This window comes from Eschrichtius robustus, chromosome 10, assembly GCF_028021215.1.
Source record: "Eschrichtius robustus isolate mEscRob2 chromosome 10, mEscRob2.pri, whole genome shotgun sequence".
In the NCBI taxonomy this organism is placed as follows: Eukaryota; Metazoa; Chordata; class Mammalia; order Artiodactyla; family Eschrichtiidae; genus Eschrichtius; species Eschrichtius robustus.
Window position 1 is genome coordinate 88,471,029 of NC_090833.1, and position 21,808 is coordinate 88,492,836.

A 21,808-nucleotide genomic window follows, 5' to 3' on the forward strand; every position below is an offset into this window, starting at 1 on the left:
CTGTGAAGCCATCTGGTCCTGGACTTTTGTTTGTTGGAAGATTTTTAATCACAGTTTCAATTTCATTACTTGTGATTGGTCTGTTCATATTTTCTGTTTCTTCCTGGTTCAGTCTTGGAAGGTTATACCTTTCTAAGAATTTGTCCATTTCTTCCAGGTTGTCCATTTTATTGGCATAGCGTTGCTTGTAGTAGTCTCTTAGGATGATTTGTATTTCTGCAGTGTCTGCTGTAACTTCTCCTTTTTCATTTCTAATTTTATTGATTTGAGTCCTCTCCCTCTTTTTCGTGATGAGTCTGGCTAATGGTTTATCAATTTTGTTTATCTTCTCAAATAACCACCTTTTAGTTTTACTGATCTTTGCTATTGTTTTCTTTGTTTCTATTTCATTTCTTTTTTTTTTTTTTTACTCTTGTATGCAAGGGGGGGCTTTATAACATCTGTGCCAGAACTGTAACTAAATATGTCTTAGAAAATGTCATATATTAAAGTACAGCAGAGCGCGAACATATATCCTGAGCAGCACCAAACAAACAAACAAACAAACAACAGTGCTCCCGAATATAATGACTGCAATTTACTTTTCTTGTGGTGCTTATTCCCATTGGATGGTCACACCATATTTATTCTTTGCAGTTGTTGGATAATCTGTTTGTGTTTGTTCTAGTTCCAGCAACGTCATCTCAATGTTGAAGAAAAATGAAAAAGTACCTCTACCAAAAATGATTTGTATGATGTTTAGGACAGCATAGTAGCACAGGTGAAAGTCTTTTAACTCAATTTTGTAGAACTTGAGCTTTTAAACTGATATAAAATATATACTATGCTGGTATTATTTTCCAAGAAACACCCAAAGTCCATGAGTGAATTGTCCTGTATTTCATGGGGAAAAAATTTTGAATGTTAGGCCATTGACCCTCAAATTATTCTTCACTCATTTGGTCCAAATTTTACCTCGTCAAAATGGATAAAATTTGTTCTTACCAATAAATTAAGTCACCATTGTGACAAATATTATGTAACACTTAGTTTACTATAAAATGTGATTTTTTTTTTATGGGTACCAGGCAGTATTACTTTATTTTTTTTTGTTTTGTTTTTTTTGTTTGTTTGTTTTTTTCTTCTTTCACACCCACACACACTGTATTTTATTTTTACAAGAGATAAATAGACTGACATCAAGCATTGTACATGGATGACCACAACAAAAGCAACAATGATTGCAATTACCAAACATGAAACACACTCATACTATGTCATAATACTGACATTCAGTCCAGTAATCCTCCACTGTAGCAGCTCCTTTACTTTGCAGTGAAAATTGATTTGTATATTCTTTGCCTCTGAGTCCTTGTGGGATTTCTTTTTCTTAATTCAAACAGAAAGTCACAAAAATTATACTCATCCTCATCAGTTCACTCAGTCCCATGTAATAAATTTTTTTTATCTTGATCTTTTGTTAGCACTTTTATGAGTTCATCAGTTTTTCATTAGAGTTCTGAAAATGCTTATTCATTCAGTTCAGCAGTACAGTCAGTTACCAGAAACCTGTACTTGTCAGAGTCTTTTCCATGAATTTCTTGAAGATGAAACCCTTTTATAGGAACATATTTGCAAAAGCATCAGAGTACACCCAGAACTGTCTGTAAATGACAAAAGACTTAAAAATGACCACAGTTAAAGATTTGATGAAAGTTCATAATAATGCAGTTGACAAGAAAATTAGTTATTTCTGAGATATACATTTTAAAGTAATAACTAGGATTATGACTTATAACATTATACCAGAACATATAAGATTTTTAGAAATTTCATGTAATGTCTGAAACATTTATATTAACATATTTCCATACAAATAACCCAATGAAAGTTTAGTATTAGTTGTTTTGTTTGTTTGTTTTATACTGCAGGTTCTTATTAGTCATCAATTTTATACACATCAGTGTATACATGTCAATCCCAATCGCCCAATTCAGCACACCACCATCCCCACCCCACCGCAGTTTTCCCCCCTTGGTGTCCATATGTCTTTTCTCTACATCTGTGTCTCAACTTCTGCCCTGCAAACCGGCTCATCTGTACCATTTTTCTAGGTTCCACATACATGCGTTAATATACAATATTTGTTTTTCTCTTTCTGACTTACTTCACTCTGTATGACAGTCTCTAGATCCATCCACGTCTCAACAGATGATTCAATTTCGTTCCTTTTTATGGCTGAGTAATATTCCATTGTATATATGTACCACACTTCTTTATCCATTCGTCTGTTGATGGGCATTTAGGTTGCTTCCATGACCTGGCTATTGTAAATAGTGCTGCAATGAACATTCGGGTGCATGTGTCTTTTTGAATTACAGTTTTCTCTGGGTATATGCCCAGTAGTGGGATTGCTGGGTCATATGGTAATTCTTAGTTTTTTAAGGAACCTCCATATTGTTCTCCATAGTGGCTGTATCAATTTACATTCCCACCAACAGTGCAAGAGGGTTCCCTTTTCTCCACACCCTCTCCAGCACTTGTTGTTTGTAGATTTTCTGATGATGCCCATTCTAACTGGTGTGAAGTGATACCTCATTGTAGTTTTGATTTGCATTTCTCTAATAATTAGTGATGTTGAGCATCTTTTCATGTGCTTCGTGGCCGTCTGTATGTCTTCTTTGGAGAAATGTCTATTTAGGTCTTCTGCCCATTTTTGGATTGGGGTATTTGTTTCTTTAATATTGAGCTGAATGAGCTGTTTATATATTTTGGAGATTAATCCTTTGTCCGTTGATTCGTTTGCAAATATTTTCTCCCATTCTGAGGGTTGTCTTTTCGTCTTGTTTACGGTTTCCTTTGCTGTGCAAAAGCTTTCAAGTTTCATTAGGTCCCATTTGTTTATTTTTGTTTTTATTTCCATTACTCTAGGAGGTGGATCAAAAAAGATCTTGCTGTGATTTATGTCAAAGAGTGTTCTTCCTATGTTTTCTTCTAAGAGTTTTATAGTGTCTAGTCTTACATTTAGGTCTTTAATCCATTTTGAGTTTATTTTTGTGTATGGTGTTAGGGAGTATTCTAATTTCATTCTTTTACATGTAGCTGTCCAGTTTTCCCAGCACCACTTATTGAAGAGACTGTCTTTTCTCCATTTATATCTTTGCCTCCTTTGTGATAGATTAGTTGACCATAGGTGCGTGGGTTTATCTCTGGGCTTTCTATCTTGTTCCATTGATCTATGTTTCTGTTTTTCTCCCAGTACCATATTGTCTTGATTACTGTAGCTTTGTAGTAGAGTCTGAAGTCAGGGAGTCTGATTCCTCTAGCTCCGTTTTTTTCCCTCAAGACTGCTTTGGCTATTCGGGGTCTTTTGTGTCTCCATAAAAATTTTAAGATGATTTGTTCTAGGTCCGTAAAAAATGCCATTGGTAATTTGATAGGGATTGCATTGAATCTGTAGATTGCTTTGGGTAGTATAGTCATTTTCACAATGTTGATTCTTCCAATCCAAGAACATGGTATATCTCTCCATCTGTTGGTATCATCTTTAATTTCTTTCATCAGTGTCTTATAGTTTTCTGCATACAGGTGTTTTGTCTCCCTAGGTAGGTTTATTCCTAGATATTTTATTCTTTTTGTTGCAATGGTAAATGGGAGTGTTTCCATAATTTCTCTTTCAGATTTTTCATCATTAGTGTATAGGAATGCAAGAGATTTCTGTGCATTAATTTTGTATCCTGCAACTTTACCATATTCATTAATTAGCTCTAGCAGTTTTCTGGTGGCATCTCTAGGATTCTCTATGTATAGTATCATGTCATCCGCAAACAGTGACAGTTTTACTTCTTCTTTTCCAATTTGTATTCCTTTTATTTCTTTTTCTTCTCTGATTGCTGTGGCTAGGACTTCCAGAACTATGTTGAATAATAGTGGTGAGAGTGGACATCCTTGTCTCGTTCCTGATCTTAGAGGAAATGCTTTAAGTTTTTCACCATTGAGAATGATGTTTGCTGTGGGTTTGTCATATATGGCCTTTATTATGTTGAGGTAGGTTCCCTCTATGCCCACTTCCTGGAGAGTTTTTATCATAAATGGGTGTTGAATTTTGTCAAAAGCTTTTTCTGCATCTATTGAGATGATCATATGGTTTTTATTCTTCAATTTGTTAATACAGTTTATCACATTGATTGATTTGCGTATATTGAAGAATCCTTGCATCCCTGGGATAAATCCCACTTGATCGTGGTGTATGATCCTTTTAATGTGTTGTTGGATTCTGTTTGCTAGTATTTTGTTGAGGATTTTTGCATCTATATTCATCAGTGATATTGGTCTGTAATTTTCTTTTTTTGTAGTGTCTTTGTCTGGTTTTGGTATCAGGGTGATGGTGGCCTCATAGAATGAGTTTGGGAGTGTTCCTTCTTCTGCAATTTTTTGGAAGAGTTTGAGAAGGATAGGTGTTAGCTCTTCTCTAAATGTTTGATAGAATTCACCTGTGAAGCCATCTGGTCCTGGACTTTTGTTTGTTGGAAGATTTTTAATCACAGTTTCAATTTCATTACTTGTGATTGGTCTGTTCATATTTTCTATTTCTTCCTGGTTCAGTCTTGGAAGGTTACACCTTTCTAAGAATTTGTCCATTTCTTCCAGGTTGTCCATTTTATTGGCATAGCGTTGCTTGTAGTAGTCTCTTAGGATGCTTTGTATTTCTGCGGTGTCTGTGGTAACTTCTCCTTTTTCATTTCTGATTTTATTGATTTGAGTCCTCTCCCTCTTTTTCTTGATGAGTCTGGCTAATGGCTCATCAATTTTGTTTATCTTCTCAAAGAACCAGCTTTTAGTTTTATTGATCTTTGCTATTGTTTTCTTTGTTTCTATTTCATTTATTTCCACTCTGATCTTTATGATTTCTTTTCTTCTACTAACTTTGGGTTTTGTTTGTTCTTCTTTCTCTAGTTTCTTTAGGTGTAAGGTTAGATTGTTTACTTGAGATTTTTCTTGTTTCTTGAGGTAGGCTTGTATAGCTATAAATTTCCCTCTTAGAACTGCTTTTGCTGCATCCCATAGGTTTTGGGTCGTCGTGTTTTCATTGTCATTTGTCTCTAGGTATTTTTTTATTTCCCCTTTGATTTCTTCAGTGATCTCTTGGTTATTTAGTAACGTATTGTTTAGCCTCCATGTGTTTGTGTTTTTTAAGTTATTTTCCCTGTAATTCGTTTCTAATCTCATAGCGTTGTGGTCAGAAAAGATGCTTGATATGATTTCAATTTTCTTAAATTTACTGAGGCTTGATTTGTGACCCAAGATGTGATCTATCCTGGAGAATGTTCCGTGCGCACTTGAGAAGAACGTGTAATCTGCTGTTTTTGGATGGAATGTCCTATAAATATCGATTAAATCTATCTGGTCTATTGTGTCATTTAAAGCTTCTGTTTCCTTATTTATTTTCATTTTGGATGATCTGTCCATTGGTGTAAGTGAGGTGTTAAAGTCCCCCACTATTATTGTGTTACTGTCGATTTCCTCTTTTAGAGCTGTTAGCAGTTGCCTTATGTATTGAGGTGCTCCTATGTTGGGTGCATATATATTTATAATTGTTATATCTTCTTCTTGGATTGATCCCTTGATCATTATGTAGTGTCCTTCCTTGTCTCTTGTAACATTCTGTATTTTAAAGTCTATTTTATCTGATATGAGTATTGCTACTCCAGCTTTCTTTTGATTTCCATTCGCACGGAATATCTTTTTCCATCCCCCCACTTTCAGTCTGTATGTATCCCTAGGTCTGAAGTGGGTCTCTTGTAGACAGCATATAGATGGGTCTTGTTTTTGTATCCATTCAGCAAGCCTGTGTCTTTTGGTTGGAGCATTTAGTCCATTCACGTTTAAGGTAGTTATTGACATGTATGCTCCTATCACCATTTTCTTAATTGTTTTGGGTTTGTTTTTCTAGGTCCTTTTCTTCTCCTGTGTTTCCCACTTAGAGAAGTTCCTTTAGCATTTGTTGTAGAGCTGGTTTGGTGGTGCTGAATTCTCTTAGCTTTTGCTTATCTGTAAAGCTTTTGATTTCTCCATCGAATCTGAATGAGATCCTTGCCAGGTAGAGGAATCTTGGTTGTAGGTTCTTCCTTTTCATCACTTTAAGTATATCATGCCACTCCCTTCTGGCTTGTAGAGTTTCTGCTGAGAAATCAGCTGTTAACCTTATGGGAGTTCCCTTGTATGTTATTTGTCGTTTTTCCCTTGCTGCTTTCAATAATTTTTCTTTGTCTTTAATTTTTGACAGTTTGATTACTATGTGTCTCAGCGTGTTTCTCCTTGGGTTTATCCTGTATGGGACTCTCTGCACTTCCTGGACTTGGGTGGCTATTTCCTTTCCCATGTTAGGGAAGTTTTCGACTATAATCTCTTCAAATATTTTCTCAGGTCCTTTCTCTCTCTCTTCTCCTTCTGGGACCCCTATAATGCAAATTTTTTTGCATTTAATGTTGCCCCAGAGGTCTCTTAGGCTGTCTTCATTTCTTATCATTCTTTTTTCTTTATTCTGTTCTGCAGCAGTGAATTCCACCATTCTGTCTTCCAGGTCACTTATCCTTTCTTCTGCCTCAGTTATTCTATTGATTCCTTCTAGTGTAGTTTTCATTTCAGTTATTGTATTGTTCATCTCTGTTTGTTTGTTCTTTAATTCTTCTAGGTCTTTGTTAAACATTTCTTGCATCTTCTCAATCTTTGCCTCCCTTCTTTTTCCGAGGTCCTGGATTATCTTCACTATCATTATTCTGAATTCTTTTTCTGGAAGGTTGCCTATCTCCACTTCATTTAGTTGTTTTTCTGGGGTTTTATCATGTTCCTTCATCTGGTACATAGCCTTCTGCCTTTTCATCTTGTCTATCTTTCTGTGAATGTGGTTTTTGTTCCACAGGCTGCAGGATTGTAGTTCTTCCTGCTTCTGCTGTCTGCCCTCTGGTGGATGAGGCTATCAAAGAGGCTTGTGCAAGTTCCCTGATGGGAGGCAGTGGTGGTGGGTAGAGCTGACTGTTGCCCAGATAATCAAGTTCTTACTTCTTTCTGCTCGTGTTGGAGGGTCTCCTGCAGAGGCGGGGGGTGGCTGTGGCTCACCGTGGGAACAAGGACACTGGCAGCAGAAGTTCTGGGAAGTACTCCTTGGCGTGAGCCCTCCCAGAGTCTCTATTACGCTTCACTTTATTGCATTTTGCAGATACTGCGTTTTTTACAAATTGAAGGTTTGTGGCAACCCTGTGTTGTCAGATGGTGATTAGCATTTTTTAGCAATATTTTTTAGAAAAATTGTTTAAAAGTGTTTTTTATTTAAGGTAATTTTTAGACATAATGCTACTGCACACTTAAGAGACTACAGTATTGTGTAAACATAACTTTTTATTCACTGGGAAACAAAAGCTTGTGTGACTAGCGGTCTGGGACTGAACCCATAACATCTCAAAGGTATAACTGTAAATAATTTTTTGAAACCATTCTTGAGTGACATCAGTGAAATGGCAGAGTAGGTAGTTCCAAGGGCCCACCCCTCCACAGATCACTAAGAAGTCGAGCAAAAACTGTTCAGAATCAGCTTTGTCACAACTCCAGAAAATGATGAGAAATTTACAGCAACTCAGAGAACAATGAATCAAGAAACAAGCAACGTAAAACAGTAGGAAAGCTTTGCAGCGCTTTTTACAGCCCTTGCCCCACCCCTTCACTCAGTGGTCTTTGAAGATTACTGCCTTCATTCTCAGTGTAGGAATCTAGTCCCTGGTTTAAGAAAGAACAGAGAAGACTTTACTCTGAAAGAATTTTGTTTGTCTGTTTTGCCCAGCCTGGGGGCTACCTGAAGGTCTGACACAAGATGCTTGTCTTTGTTTTGCTAACTTAGAACTCTCTCTGGGCAGAAAAGTGGCTACACAGAGGGCATCTCTCAAAAACCTTGTAAGGGCAATAACGACTTGCTGCCACCTGGGGGAAAAGATTTCAACTAAGGCACACAGACACACCCAAAGCCTGGGAGGAAAAGCTGGGGAGAGAATTCCTTGGGAAATTAGGGCACTGAAAAGTGCCCACATATCCTAAAGACAGGAATTTAGGAAGCCACACCCTTGCCTGCCCAGCGCAGGAAGCATACTCAGAAAAGACCTGAAAAGAACATAAGTTTTCACCTCTGGCTGATCTTTAGGCTCAGCACAAGCAAGAAATGAAGGCCAAGACAGACTTGTAAACAGTCTGGCTAAGTACAGAAGGAGAGCTACAGCACAGACCATTCTGCAAAGTTAGAAGGGGTTTTTCCCCCCTTTCTTTTCTTTTCTGTTTTGGTTTTTTGGAGTTTTTTTTTTTTTTTGGCATTCAAGATCTCTCTCAAAATATGAGCTGACTAAAGCTAAAGAAACAGACTTTAGAGAACAAACACAATAAAGAATAGAGTTTACAAAAATAGTTTAGAAAAGTCACCAAACAACTACAAACCACAGCACACAACTAAAACAAACTCTGAGGAGAGAGAAGAATCTGATTTCCAGAGTTACTACTTTATAATATTCAAAACACCCAGTTTTCAACAAAATATTACAAAGCATGCAAAGAAACAAAAATATTAACTCCCATACATAGGAGTTAATTTCTCCTATGAGGAAGCAGACATTGGACTTACTAGACAAAGATGTTAAACTGTATTAAATATGCTGAAAGAGGTAATGGAAACAATGGACAAAGAACAAAAGAAAACCAGGAGAACACTGTTTCAACAAACAGAGAATGTCAAAAAAGAAACAAATTATTTTTAAAAATAGAAATTCTGAAACTAAAAAATACAATAACCGAAATGAAAAAAATTCACTACGGAGTCTTAATGGCAGATTTGAACTGTCAGGAGGAAAGAAACAGCAAATTTAAAGACAGGTCAACTGAAATTATCCAGTCTGAGGAACAGAAAGAGAAAAGAATGAACAGGGCCTATGATACCAGTAGGACATCAAGTGTCTTATGGGTCCATTTGGGCTGCTAAAACAAAATACTACAGACTGGGTAACTTATAAACAACCAAAGTTTATTTCTCACAGTTCTGGCAGTTGTAAAGTCCAAGATGAAGGTGCTGGCATGGTCAGGTTAGGGACTACTTCCCAGATCATAGCCAGTGCCTTCTTGCTGTGTCCTCACATGGCAGAAGGGGCAAGAGAGCTCTCCAGGGCCTCTTTCATAAAGGTACTAATTCTATTCATGAGGGCTCCACCCCCATGACCTAATCACCTCCCAAAGACCCCCACCTCCTAACACCATCATCTTCGGGGGTCAGGATCCAACACACGAATTCTGGGGGACACCACAGCATCAAGCATACCCCCCCACACACAATCGGAGATCCAGAAGGCAAGAGAGACTAGGGCAGAAAGAATATTTGAAGAAATAATGGCATAAACACAAAGACAGATATACATGGAGACATAATCAAAGTATCAAAAGACAAAGACAAAGAGAGACTCTTGAAAGCAGCAAGAAAGAAGCAGTTTATCACACATACCAGTCCTCAATAGGAATAACAGCTGATTTCTCAGGAGAAACTATACAAATCAGTGGGATGACATGTTTAAAGTGCTGAAAGGAAAAAAAAATCAAACAATAATCTTATATTCAACAGAACTATCACTCAAAAATGAAGAAATTAAGCATTCCCAGACAAACAAAAGCTAAGAGAGTTCATTGCTAGACCTGCCCTACAATAAATCTAAAGGGAGTTAGTTCTTCAGGCAGAAATGAAAAGACACTAGACAATAACTCAAAGCCATACAAAGAAATAAACGACACCAGGTAACTACATAAGCCAGAAGTATTGCACTTTGGGCTTATAACCCTTCTTTTCTTTCCTATATAAAAGACAAATGCCAAGTGTATTAAAAAATAATAAATCTTTGTTAATGGGAACACAATATAAGATGTAATTATGACAACAATAACAAAAAGAGAGAGGGACAGAAATATATGGGAGCAGAACTTTTGTATACTATTGGTGCTAAGGTGATATTAATTCAAAAAAAAAAAAAAACAGAAAAGGAAACAAGAAAGGAAAGAAAATGGTACACTACAAAAAAATTCAAACCCTAAAGAAGGCAGTAATCAAAGAACTGATAAACAAAATAAGTATAACACTATAGAAAACAAATAAAATGGGAGAAGTTCTTCCTTGTAAGTAATCACTTTAAATGTAAATAGATTAAATTCTGCAAACAAAAGGCAGAGATTGGCAGAATGGATTTTTTTTTTTTTAAATGAAGCAACTATAGGCTATCTACAAGAAATTCACTTTAGAGCCAAAAACATAAATAGGTTTAAAAGTGAAAGGATGGAAAAAGAGATAACAATTATAAACACATGCACACCTAACAACAGAGCTCCCAAGATGTATGAAGCAAAAATTGGCAGAATTGAAAATAAAAAGACACAGCTCAAAAATAGCTGGAGACTTTCACTTTCAATTAATGGATAGGACAACTAGACAGGTCAACAAAGATATAAAAACAGCAGAACATCCATTTTTTTCAAATGCACATGGAACATTTCCCAAGATAGACCATATGTTGGGCCCAAAGCAAGTATCAATAAATTTTAAAAGATTGAAATCATCCAAAGCATCTTCTTTGACATACTTGGAATGAAACTATAAATAACAGAAAGAAAACTGGAAAATTCACAAATATGTGGAAATTAAATAACACTCTTAAACAGCCAATGGGTCAAAGAAGAAATCACACAGGAAATTAGAAAATACTTTGACACGAATGAAAATAAAAACACAACATATCAAAACTTATGGGATACCTTTCTAGGACTGGAAGGCTTAATATAAGATACCACTGCTACCCAAAGTGATATACAGATTCAGTGCAATCCCTATTAAAATCCCAAAGGCCTTTTTTGCAGAAATGGAAAAAGCAATCCTCTACTCATGGAATTGCAAGAGGCTCCAAGTAGAAAAAACAATACTTTAAAAGAACAAAGCAGGACTCACACTTCCCTATTACAAAATTTACTGCAAAGCAATGGCAATTAAGACAGTGTGGTACTGGCATAAGGAAAGACATAGGCCAATGAAACAAAATGAGAATCAAGAAATTAACCCTTATCCTATGGCCAACTGATTTTCAACAAGGGTGCCAAGAGCATGCAATGGGGAATGAATAGCTCTTCAACAAATAGTTCTGAGATAACTGGATTTCTACATGCAAAAGAATGAAGTTGTACCTCACACAATATATAAAAAATTAACTCAAAATGCATCATACACCAAAATGTCAGAGCTGAAACTTTAAAACTCTTAAAAGAAAACAGGGATAAATATTCATGACCTTGGATTTGACAATGGATTCTTAGATGTGGCACCAAAAGCATAAGCAACAAAACAATAGATAAACTGGACTTAAAATTAAAAACATTTGTGTCAAAGGACATTATCAAGAAAGTGAAAAGACAACCTACAGAATGGGATACAATACTTGCAAATCATATGTCTGATAAGGTTTTAGTATCCAGAATATATAAAGAACCTTTACAACACAACAACAAAAACTCAAATAAAAAATGGGTAAAGGACTTGAATAGACATATCTCCAAAGCAGTTATATGTATGGGCAGCAAGCCCATGAAAAGATGCTCAACATCATTAGTCATTAGGGAAATGCAAATCAAAACTACAACTGAGGTCAATTATATCTCAGTAAAGCCTGAAGGGAAAAAAAATTAAACACACACACACACACACACACACACACACACACACACACAGTGAGATACGACTTCACACCAACTCAGTTATACTCAAAAAAAAAAAAAACAGGAAAAAAGTAGAAATAAGGTTTTTTTTGTCAAGAATGTGCAGAAACTAGAAACTTCATACATTGCCAGTAGGAATGTAAAGTGGTTTAGCCACTGTGGAAAAGTTTGACAGTGTGATACAATGTCATATACATATGTACATATACATATACAATGGAATGTTATTCAGCCATAGAAATGATACATGCTACAAGGTGGATGAACCTCAAAAACAGTATACTAAGTAACAGAAGTCAGACACAAAAGGCCACATATTTTATGATTCCATGTAATAAAATGTCCAAAATAGGTAAAACCACAGACAGAAAACAGATTGGTGTTTTCCAGAGACTGCCTATAGAGGGGAAAAGGGAGTGACTACTTAATGAATACAGGAATTTATTTTGGAGTGATGAAAATGTTTTGGAACTTGATATAGGTGGTGGTTTCACAACATTGTGAATTACTAAATATCAGTGAATTATACTTCAAAATGGTTAATTTTATGCTATGTGAATTTCAGCTCAATTTTAAAAAAAACTAAAGAGCTCTGAACATACTATGGACTTTAGTTAATAATATACCAATTTGGTTCATTAATTGTAACAAATGTATCATATTAATGCAAGATGTTAGCAATAGGGGAAACTGGATATGTGGTTGATGGGAACTCCCTGTACTGTCTTAACATTTCTACGTATGTAAAACTAATCTAAAATAGCATTTCCTTGAAGAAAAAAACTTTCTTTCCAGGTAAGTTAAATTTTTACACATATAAATGAAAGAAGAAAAAAAGAAAAACATAAAAAACACCTACATCCAAACTGAAGATGTTTTTACTGCTGTCAATATAAAAACCTAAAGCCTTCCCAAAGCTTAAAAACATCAGCCTGAAACCTTGATAATAAGCCACAGCAAAATTCCCTTCAATCAATTTTCACCTTGAAAGAAAAGCTCAATCTCCATGGATGAGTTATCTTATAGGATAAGTCATGTCTAAAAAATTCTTAGATATTAAAACCTATTTCTGCAACAGCCAAGAGGTGGAAACAACCTAAATGTCCACTGACAGATGAATGGATAAAGAAAATGTGATATATACAATGAAAAATTATTCAGCCTTAAAAAAGGCAATTCTGCCATATGCTACAACGTGGATGAATATTACGGGCATTATCCTAAGTGAAATAAGGCAGTCACAAAAAGACAAATACTACATGATTCCACTTATATGCGGTATCTAAAATGGTCAAACTTAGAAACAGAAAGCAGAATGGTGGTTGCCAGGGGCCATAGAGAGGGAGAAAGGGGGAGCTCGAGATGGGTGCAGTTTTGGTCTAGTAAGATGAAAAAGTTCTGGAGTTCTATTAAAACAATGTTCATATAGTTAATACTTTAAAATGGTTAAGATGGTAAATTTTATGTTATGTGTTTCCTGCCACAAAAGTATAAAAAGAAAAAAAAATGTGAGGGGACTTCCCCGGTGGTCCAGTTGTAAAGAATCCGCCTTCCAATGCAGAGCACACGGGTTCGATCCCTGGTCAGGGAACTAAGATCCCACAGGCTGGGGGGCAACTAAGGTGGCGCCACAACTATTGAGCTCGCATGCCTCAACTAGAGAGCCTGTGTGCCTCAAACTACAGAGCCCACATGCCCTGGAGCCCGCACGCCACAACTAGAGAGAAAAACCTGCAAGCCACAACTAGAGAGAAGCCTGAGCACCGAAACAAAGAGACCGCGTGCCTTAACGAAAAAAGATCCCACATGCCTCAACAAAGATCCCATGTGCCACAACTAAGACCCGATGCAGCCAAAATAATAATAATAATAATAATAATAATAATAAGGGAAAAGAATGTGAGAAAGCACTGTGGCAGATTATAATATTTTTAAAATATTCACTGCTCCTTCCGCACTGTGGACCCCAATGAAGCCAACTTGGCCATATGACTTTGCTTTGACAAATAAAATGTGAATAGAAATCACATGTGTGACTTCTGAGCAAAAGCTCTAAAAGCCATCACAAGGTTCTACCATCTCTCTTTCCTCTCTGCCTTGAGACTCACATGTCCCAGGTAGGGGATGTTCCTCCTGGGTCCCAGAGTGAACAGGATGAAGAGCACACCTGCTGTTAACCCTCACAGGATACATAACACGAGCTTTGTTTAGGTTGAGATTGAGATTTTGAGGTTCATTCTGCAGCATGATTTAGCCTAAGCTAACTAACTCAAGCACATTGTTAATAAATATTTGTTAATGGGATAAAGATCTCATCAATTCTCCACAATAATTGTATAAATTGTTGCTGGTTATGATCATATCATGAATAATTGCTTTAAACAGTTTTTAAAATGTAAAACAAACACAGCATCTATGATCCATAAAAATAGCAGATGATTTGTTCTGTTAAGAAAGAAATGGAACATGAAATAAGGTTAATTAAAAACCTTAGTAATACAACTCCTCTGCCATGAAAGGATCATTTCCCTAATATTTTTTAAATACATAAAAATATATTGTTGACTCTATTACAATTTGAAATAACTGATTTAGTATCAAATACTATTTAGTATCAAAATTTTAAGATTATCCATTACTATTTTCTCTGTTTCTAGTTAAAAAAAAAAATTAACAAGCATGTTTAATAGTGGGGGAAGATTTTTTTTTTTTGAAGTTAACGATTTGGCTGCCTCCCAGTAACTCTAAGATCTTGTTTCATCTACAAATCATACTTGCATTTTCCAAGTGAGAAATAAAGAGCTGAAAAATGCAACATAATACAACATCCCAGCCATATACAGGTAAGACTTCACTAAGTGCATTCTTTCAACTAAGAAAATTAAACAAGGCAAGTAATCATCTAATACCCTAAACAAATGAATAAATAGCATCTTTTAAGCATATACACAAAAACAAGCAGTGTCACTTAAAGAGGACCCTTTTCATTTTAGCCTTAGCAATAAGAAAAGCATGTATCTATGTACATTTTGACAATAATAGAGTTGACTCATCAGCAACTAAGTGTACCTGTAGCTTAAGAGAGAAATCTTGTCAAGACTGCTTGATTATTTGCAAAAAAAAAAGTAAAGTTAAAAAAGAAACTCTAAGACATCCTATTGCTATTATATGGCAACTGCTGCAAAATAAGCTACTAGAAAAAAGAAAAATGAATAAATCGCCAAAAATGTTTGCATACTTCAGCAAGTTTAATTTTTAAAACAATCTCAGTACCTCCGGAAGATAGTGATTTTGAAAGTGTTTTCTAAAATATTTCATGGTAAATGTTTTGTTTTCAATGTCAATAACTTTAAAGTTATTTAATAAAATTTGAGTTATTTCTCAAGCCACTTAGAATAATGTACACATTTACCTAGGCTTTAGAAAAAGTTATGTTCAAACTTGATATTCGTGTGATTACTAAAAAGACTAAAAGTCCTCAACACATTTTTATACAAAGTAAAATTCAAATAAACTATACAGATACAACATGGAAGGAAAAGAAAAACAGTTCTCAGAGGGAGGCATGTGTACCTTCTCACTTTCATGAGAAAATGTAAATAGATCTTATTTCCCTTTTCGAATTCAGATTTAGATCCGAATTTCCTATGGCTCGCATTATCTGCTTCCTAACTCTATCTCCCACCTTGACCTATCTGGACCACTTTCTAAGTCTTAATTTGTATCTATCTATTGTACCGTGTGTATTCTCATGATGCATCTCAATCGAGATATAGGTAGTTATGAATAGTGTGTATTATTTCATAAGTCTACTTGCATCTTCTTCTTTTTTTTTTTTTTTTTTTTGGCCGTGCTGCCTGGCGGAATGTTAGTTGCCTGACCAGGGATCAAACCTATGCCCCCTACAGTGGAAGCGCAGAGTCCTAACCACTGGACCACCACCAGGGAATTCCCTACTTGCATCTTCTTAATATTAAAAACAAATAAATAAACCCCTAAAGTCAACACACACATGATAAACACAGAAGCAATATCAGGTACAGATTAAGAGTAAGGGCTCTAAAAAGTTCCAATCAGTTCTGCCACTTATCATATGATGTTAACTTAATCTTGGGGACTTCTCTAATTCATCCTTTTTCATCAGGTAAACAAGGTAAATTAATTAAAGAATTCAAAACAATCAACACAGAGTCTGGTGGTTTGCTCTGCAAGGCAATAAATAACAAATGGTGGCTACTATGTTCACGTAACATGTTAACATGACGTTATGTTTAAACATGGTACTGATCAAAAACTACTGTGTACTAATCAGCTGTTTGTAAGGCTATGTGCAGTCTAGATGTTTAAAGTGATTGGTGATAGAAAGGGGAAACAGGATAGGCAGCTGGCGGGTCCTAAAGGGTAAGTGGTATCTGAGGATGTGCAGAGAAGCCAAACTACACAGGTCCCAAAGTGGAGAAGTAACCTCATGAATGCAGTCTGAGTAAAGGGCACAAAATATGGAGGCTTGGAATATCATTTGGCAGATGAAAATTAGACCTTCTCCCTTCCTGCCCAGAATTCTACAACCTGGGAAGAGACAGTGCTAATATATAACTATATCCCAATAGTGCTAAACAATCTTGTGATGAGGGGCCAAAATAAGTTGGTAGAAGATGGATGTTCTCCTCACAGGCGGGGAGGCAGTGTTGGGCGCAGAAACAAACAAGAAAGCAAGCAAAAGCTGACACCAGGTGTGTAGGACTCAGATGTTAACACCTCCCATGGGACAGGTGGCATCAAATAGACAGTAAATGAACACAAAAGTTGTTCTCAAACCCACAGCTGTTATTGTCTCTAACCCACACACTGAGAGAAGGGGGTAGAGAGAAGCATGTTATTGGCACCAACTATATTACAAACTTGTCTTCCCAAAAAGTGAGCAGACTCAGCCAGCATGATTCACCTATGATGTATATGGAGATAAAAGAACTACGAGTACTTTAGAGAAGCAAAACAAAGTAAAGGAGGCTGGAACTCCCAACCTTTAGTCTAGAATGTACTGATCACAAATCAAACTAGGTAACTTCCTTAAATGAAAGTATATTCCAGAGGGCACAAAATATGGAGGCTTGAGGCTCCCCCTCAAGTTGCAGAAACTAAATGAATGAATTTTTGGAGCTGTATTTGGATTGCTTCATTGATAAAAGGACACGTTAAAATCAATTTGTCTACTAATTTATGAAACAGTTATGGCATGAAAGACGGTGAGGAGGAAAAAAAGTGAAATATATAAAAGCCTTTTCACTTTTAAATGTTTTTCACAACTTGTGTTATGTTTTACTTCTGAAAAGAGGTAGATAAAGTGGAAATAAAATTCAAATCTATGCATTATTAAGAATGTTTTTTAAAAGGTTTATGTGAAGATAAAACTGTTTTAGCCACCCCCAAAAAAAGTATAGATTTCACTTATCTATTATAACATTAATCTTCTTGGATAATCCAAAATTAGATTCAGTTATAATTAAGGATAAAATAATAGATGCAAAATCTTCTATAAGTAATTTGTGCATATATGTCTTTATGTTGCTCAACCATATAACCTACTACATATATATTTTTTTAAGTACTAAACATGTAAATACGTTAACACAGAAAAATATCTAGGATACCCAGCCATCTTACTAAGGGCTACTTAGAGACAGCACACAATGATTGTTCACTTCACAAACTCAGCACTAATATAAATATTTCTACTGCTTCTTCTTTCAAATTTTTACTGAAGTGCAGCTTCAAGAGTTGAAGTGTGTCAAGGCATATAGCTGTATAAATTTATAGTTCTTTAATAACAATGCCATTAGTAACAAAGTGTATCAATTTCCTCAGGGCTCAACACAGTGTTTCAACATCTTTGCTACTGAGTGTAAAATGATGATAAAACCTGTTTCAATTTTTATAGTATTTGCCAATATAGACGTACTTATCAACAAGGTGATTTACTTGTTTTATCTTTAGCAAACTGCTTATCTTATATAGCCACTTAACAAATAGAATCTGAATATTAACCTTATATTAGCACCATTCATTACACAAATACTTAACTGAGCACATTTATTCAGCATTTACCGAGTATAAGGTATTAAAGTCAAATAAGTCTACCAGAGAGAAATTGTCCCGGCGCTCCTGGAGCTTACAGTCTATAGAGGTAAGTATATGTCAGCATGGAGGCACCTCCAACACATGCTTCAGGACTAGGAGCCACAAAAACTCAACTACAGTACCAGCGTTCCCGCTACCTAGCTGTGTACCTTGGGGAGCTCCCTTCACCAATCCCTCTAAGCCTCAATTGCCTGATCCGTAAATTGTAGGTTTGAATCCTTTCCAGCTCTAATACAGTCTGAGACTCCAAGCAATTCGAGGTTGGTGACAACAGCGTCCCATTCCACTCTGAGCTCTCAGAACCTAGCAGAGTTGTACGCTGGATGCGTGGAAGACAGCGAGGGCTCAACTCCCGCTGGGGAAGATTCCCCTAAGTCCCTTCTTGTTCTTCGGCTATCTCTACAAGGCATCTTTAGCAGGGTCGGGGTATCTGCGGTGAGGAAGAAACTGCGCAATCGCTCCCCCACCCCCCCGCACCCAGAGGAACAGTTCAAGGCCTGCGGCCCCTTCCCGCCCTCTCCCGCCAGAAAAGACTCAGCGGGGGGCCGACCGACTGGCAGAGCGGGTTGACCGTCCCTCTCCGTGACCCCAAGGCCACGCTCCCGCCTACTGCACCTGCTGGCCTGTGGCCTCTGGTCTGCTGGGCTTCCCCACCCCCCGGGCGGTGTCACGTGACTGAAACCTAGCCCCGCCCCCGGGGGGCAGTTTTTTGGCGCGCGGCAGTGACGTCAGCGTCCTGTCACCCGCCAACGCCCCCGCCCCCGCCAGAACGACCTCGCGTTTTAAACTCGGCCCCGCCCCGCCCGCCGCGTCTGCGGGCGCTGCCGGCTCCCGGGCCGCGCCGTTAACGGGCCCCGACTACCCCAAGCCCCGCCCGCGCCGCTTACCTTGAGGTGGCCGCTGTCCGGGCTGCTCGCTTCCTCCTCGTCCTCACCTCCTGAGGCGGCGGCGGCCGAGGCGGTGGGCGGGGGCGCGCCCCGGCCCCGAAGCCCTGGGTGCTCTGCGGCGGCGGCGGGCAAGGCAGCCGAGGCGGCGCCCCCGGCGGCTCCGGGGCTGAGCGTCACGTTGTGCGCGTTCTCGCCCCAGCGCCACGGGTACACCATGAAGTCGCTGAAGCCGGGGCTGGTGGGAATAAGCGGTGGCGGCGGCTCCGGCTCCCCTCCGCCGCTGCATGTGGGCTTGATCGGGGTCGTCCTGATGACCGACACCAGCACCCGCTTCGGGGAGTCCTGGCAGAAGATGACGGGCGGCGGCTGCGGCGGGTTGTCAGCCATCGGCGCCTCCACACCCCGGATCATTGCCCGGCCCCGATCCGCAGCTCCGGCGGCCGTGGGCCGCACTCCCTGAGCCCGGGTCTGGCCCTTTGCTCCGCTCGCCCGCGCTGCTCCGAGTCGCCGGCTCTCAGTCCCGCTGGCTCATGGCAGGCGGACGTTTCCTGGAACCCTCCTGCGCGGCGGCCAGCGAAGGAGCAGAGCCGCTCGGCCTGCACCAGGCTGCCAGGGCCGGACCCCAACCCTGGGTCAAGCCCGCCCTCCACTCTTTGTGCTCCCCAACGCAGGCTGCAGCGGCGGGAAGCAGCGGGCGCCTTGCCTTGCGATGACAGGAAAGCAGGACGCGCGGCGCCGAGCCCCCGAAAATAACAACCTGCCGCCGGGGTCCCTGCTCCAGTTTTTCCCGCGTTACATTTCGCGCCTGGGCGGAACCAATCACCGCGAGTCCCCTGCCCGCTGGCCGCAGCGGCGAGTGACAGGACATGCGAGCCAATAGCTGTGCCTGGATTTCTTTCTAGCTGGAGCGGGGCGGAACCAGACCTGCGCGCGGGTCCTTTCTGCCACGCTATTGGCCGCGGCTCTTGTATTTTTTTTCTGCCTGAAGAGCCAACAGCGTTCGAAACTCCGGGGGAGCGCGCGACGTCTGCACTCGCCCAGACACACCCTCCAGTAGCCCCGCCCCTGCTGTCCTTCCGCGCGGTTAGTCAGGGTTGGAGGCGCGCTGGGGGCGACAGGCAGGGGCGGGCGGTAAGGGAGTTGCTGATTGGAAAGTTATCAGAGAGGGGGCGGGCCAGGGGTGGTAGTTGGCCAGCGGGGGCGCGCGTCTGCCGGCCCCACCCGCCTGTGGCTGTTGGGCTGTAGTTCCCGCGCGGCTGGGAATTTAAAGGGCTGGGGCCCGGGCTGCCCGCCCCCGTCCGTGGCTCCCGCCACCCGCTCTAGGGGGACCGAGGCCTTCTTACTGCAGTTTCTAGTAGACACCAAGAGGTGCGTCGTTTCTTAATGGTTCCCATCTGCCCAGCTCTTGGACTCGCTGTGAGTTGACTCTCTCCGCACCCCCGACTCGCCCCAAGGCTGAGGTGGGCATCAGTCCCAGCCTTCGCCTCCCCGGGCCTCGGTTTCGCATCTGTGTAAAGTGGGGTAGTTAAGGAAGTCGTCTCTGAGGTCCCCGTGTGCTGCTCGCGGCTCGGAGGGGACACGAACACAGGCGTGTGTCCATTCTTACACCCGGGACGGATGCCCCAAAGACGCCAGAGGACTCCCCGCCCTCCCGCTGTGGTTCCTCACCCGTCCGGGGCCGGCCCTTCATCCCCCGTCTGGAAGGGCGTTGAGCTGTGGGTGCCCCGGAGGGTTCGGGTCATTCCCGACTCTGCCCGCCCCCGCCTCAAGGACCCCACCCCGCACCAGAGGAATCCTGAACGACCGGAGTCCAAGTCTGACAGTCACCCACCGAGGGCCAGTGTGGGCTCGGAAGGGGATGGGGCAAAATGGGATGTCCAGCCTCGTATTCACTAGAATGTGAAAGAAGTGACTGTGTTTTGTTTTGTTCTTTGGTTTATTGCCAGGGCCGAGCCTGACTCATGGTAGACTTTCAATAAATATTTGTTGAATAAATGAGTGAATATTTGGTAGTTAAAGGTTAGGATTGGTAATTAGAACAGACCTGCGTAATAGCTGAGTATTCTCTCTCCCCAACACACACACACACACACACAGAGCTATGCCACAAGTGTTTAAAAACAAGTTTAACTTATATGAACAACTTCTAAGATACATTTTTAAGTGATTAAAAAAAAAAAATTGGGGACTTCCCTGGTGGTCCAGTGGTTAAGACTCCACACTCCCAATGTAGGGCGCCTGGGTTTGATGGCTGGTCAGGGAACTAGATCCCGCGTGCCGCAACTAAGACCTGGCGCAGACAAATTTTTTTTTTTTTTTAAGGTACTAGTATGATTTTATTCACCTTTTTAAAAAGGTGGGGGGAAATAAACATACCTTTTTGCTTTTAGATATACAAAATACTTCTAGCAAGATACACAAGAAACTGATACGTAAGTTGACCCCAAGGAGGGGAATTATATGGCTGGGAAACAGAAATTGAAAGATTTCAAAAGATACAACGTATAACTCTTTGTATCTTTTGAACCTTGAAACAAGTGAAAATATCTTTGCAATAAATAAACAAAATAGTATGTAGCTATCATCTCCTGGAGGCCTAGTATAATAATAGCATATATCTACTGATATACAATAATATGGTTGGATGCTTCACTTACATTCTACTGCTCTCAACAATTCTGAGGTAGTTATTACTATTCCTACTTTATAGATGAGGAAATTTGAGGCTTGTCCAAGGTCACCTAACTCGGTAAAAATCTTTTGTAAGGATGGCTCTGAAAACTGCCTATGGAGTATACCCCTTAGAGTCTGCTGAACAAAAGGAGGAAGTGGCTGAAAAATGGGCACCCCACATTTCTGAGACCTCTTTCTCATGTTCTAGAACTTTAAGGTTTTAGAGGTTAAAACCAATTTGATATTTTAATAAATAGCTGATGTGGAAAGTTGAAAGTTCATCTCTCATTTTACTTAATTAATAAACACTCATTTTGTTTTCATAATTTTATGTCAAATGACTGCACCACATACTT

The 21,808-nt window shown here is 39.6% G+C and overlaps 1 protein-coding gene across 1 annotated transcript in view; it reads right to left on the reverse strand.

Annotated features, from left to right (window-relative positions):
- The window catches only part of ZNF367 (zinc finger protein 367), a 31,684-nt gene extending 12,029 nt beyond the window's left edge, over nt 1-19,655 (reverse strand). Inside the window, exon 1 of the mRNA XM_068553473.1 lies at nt 18,780-19,655. Coding sequence (XP_068409574.1) covers nt 18,780-19,190 — 411 coding nt within the window. The 5' untranslated portion in view covers nt 19,191-19,655. The remainder of the gene's footprint in view (nt 1-18,779) is intronic.
- Between the last annotated feature and the right edge of the window lie 2,153 nt (nt 19,656-21,808).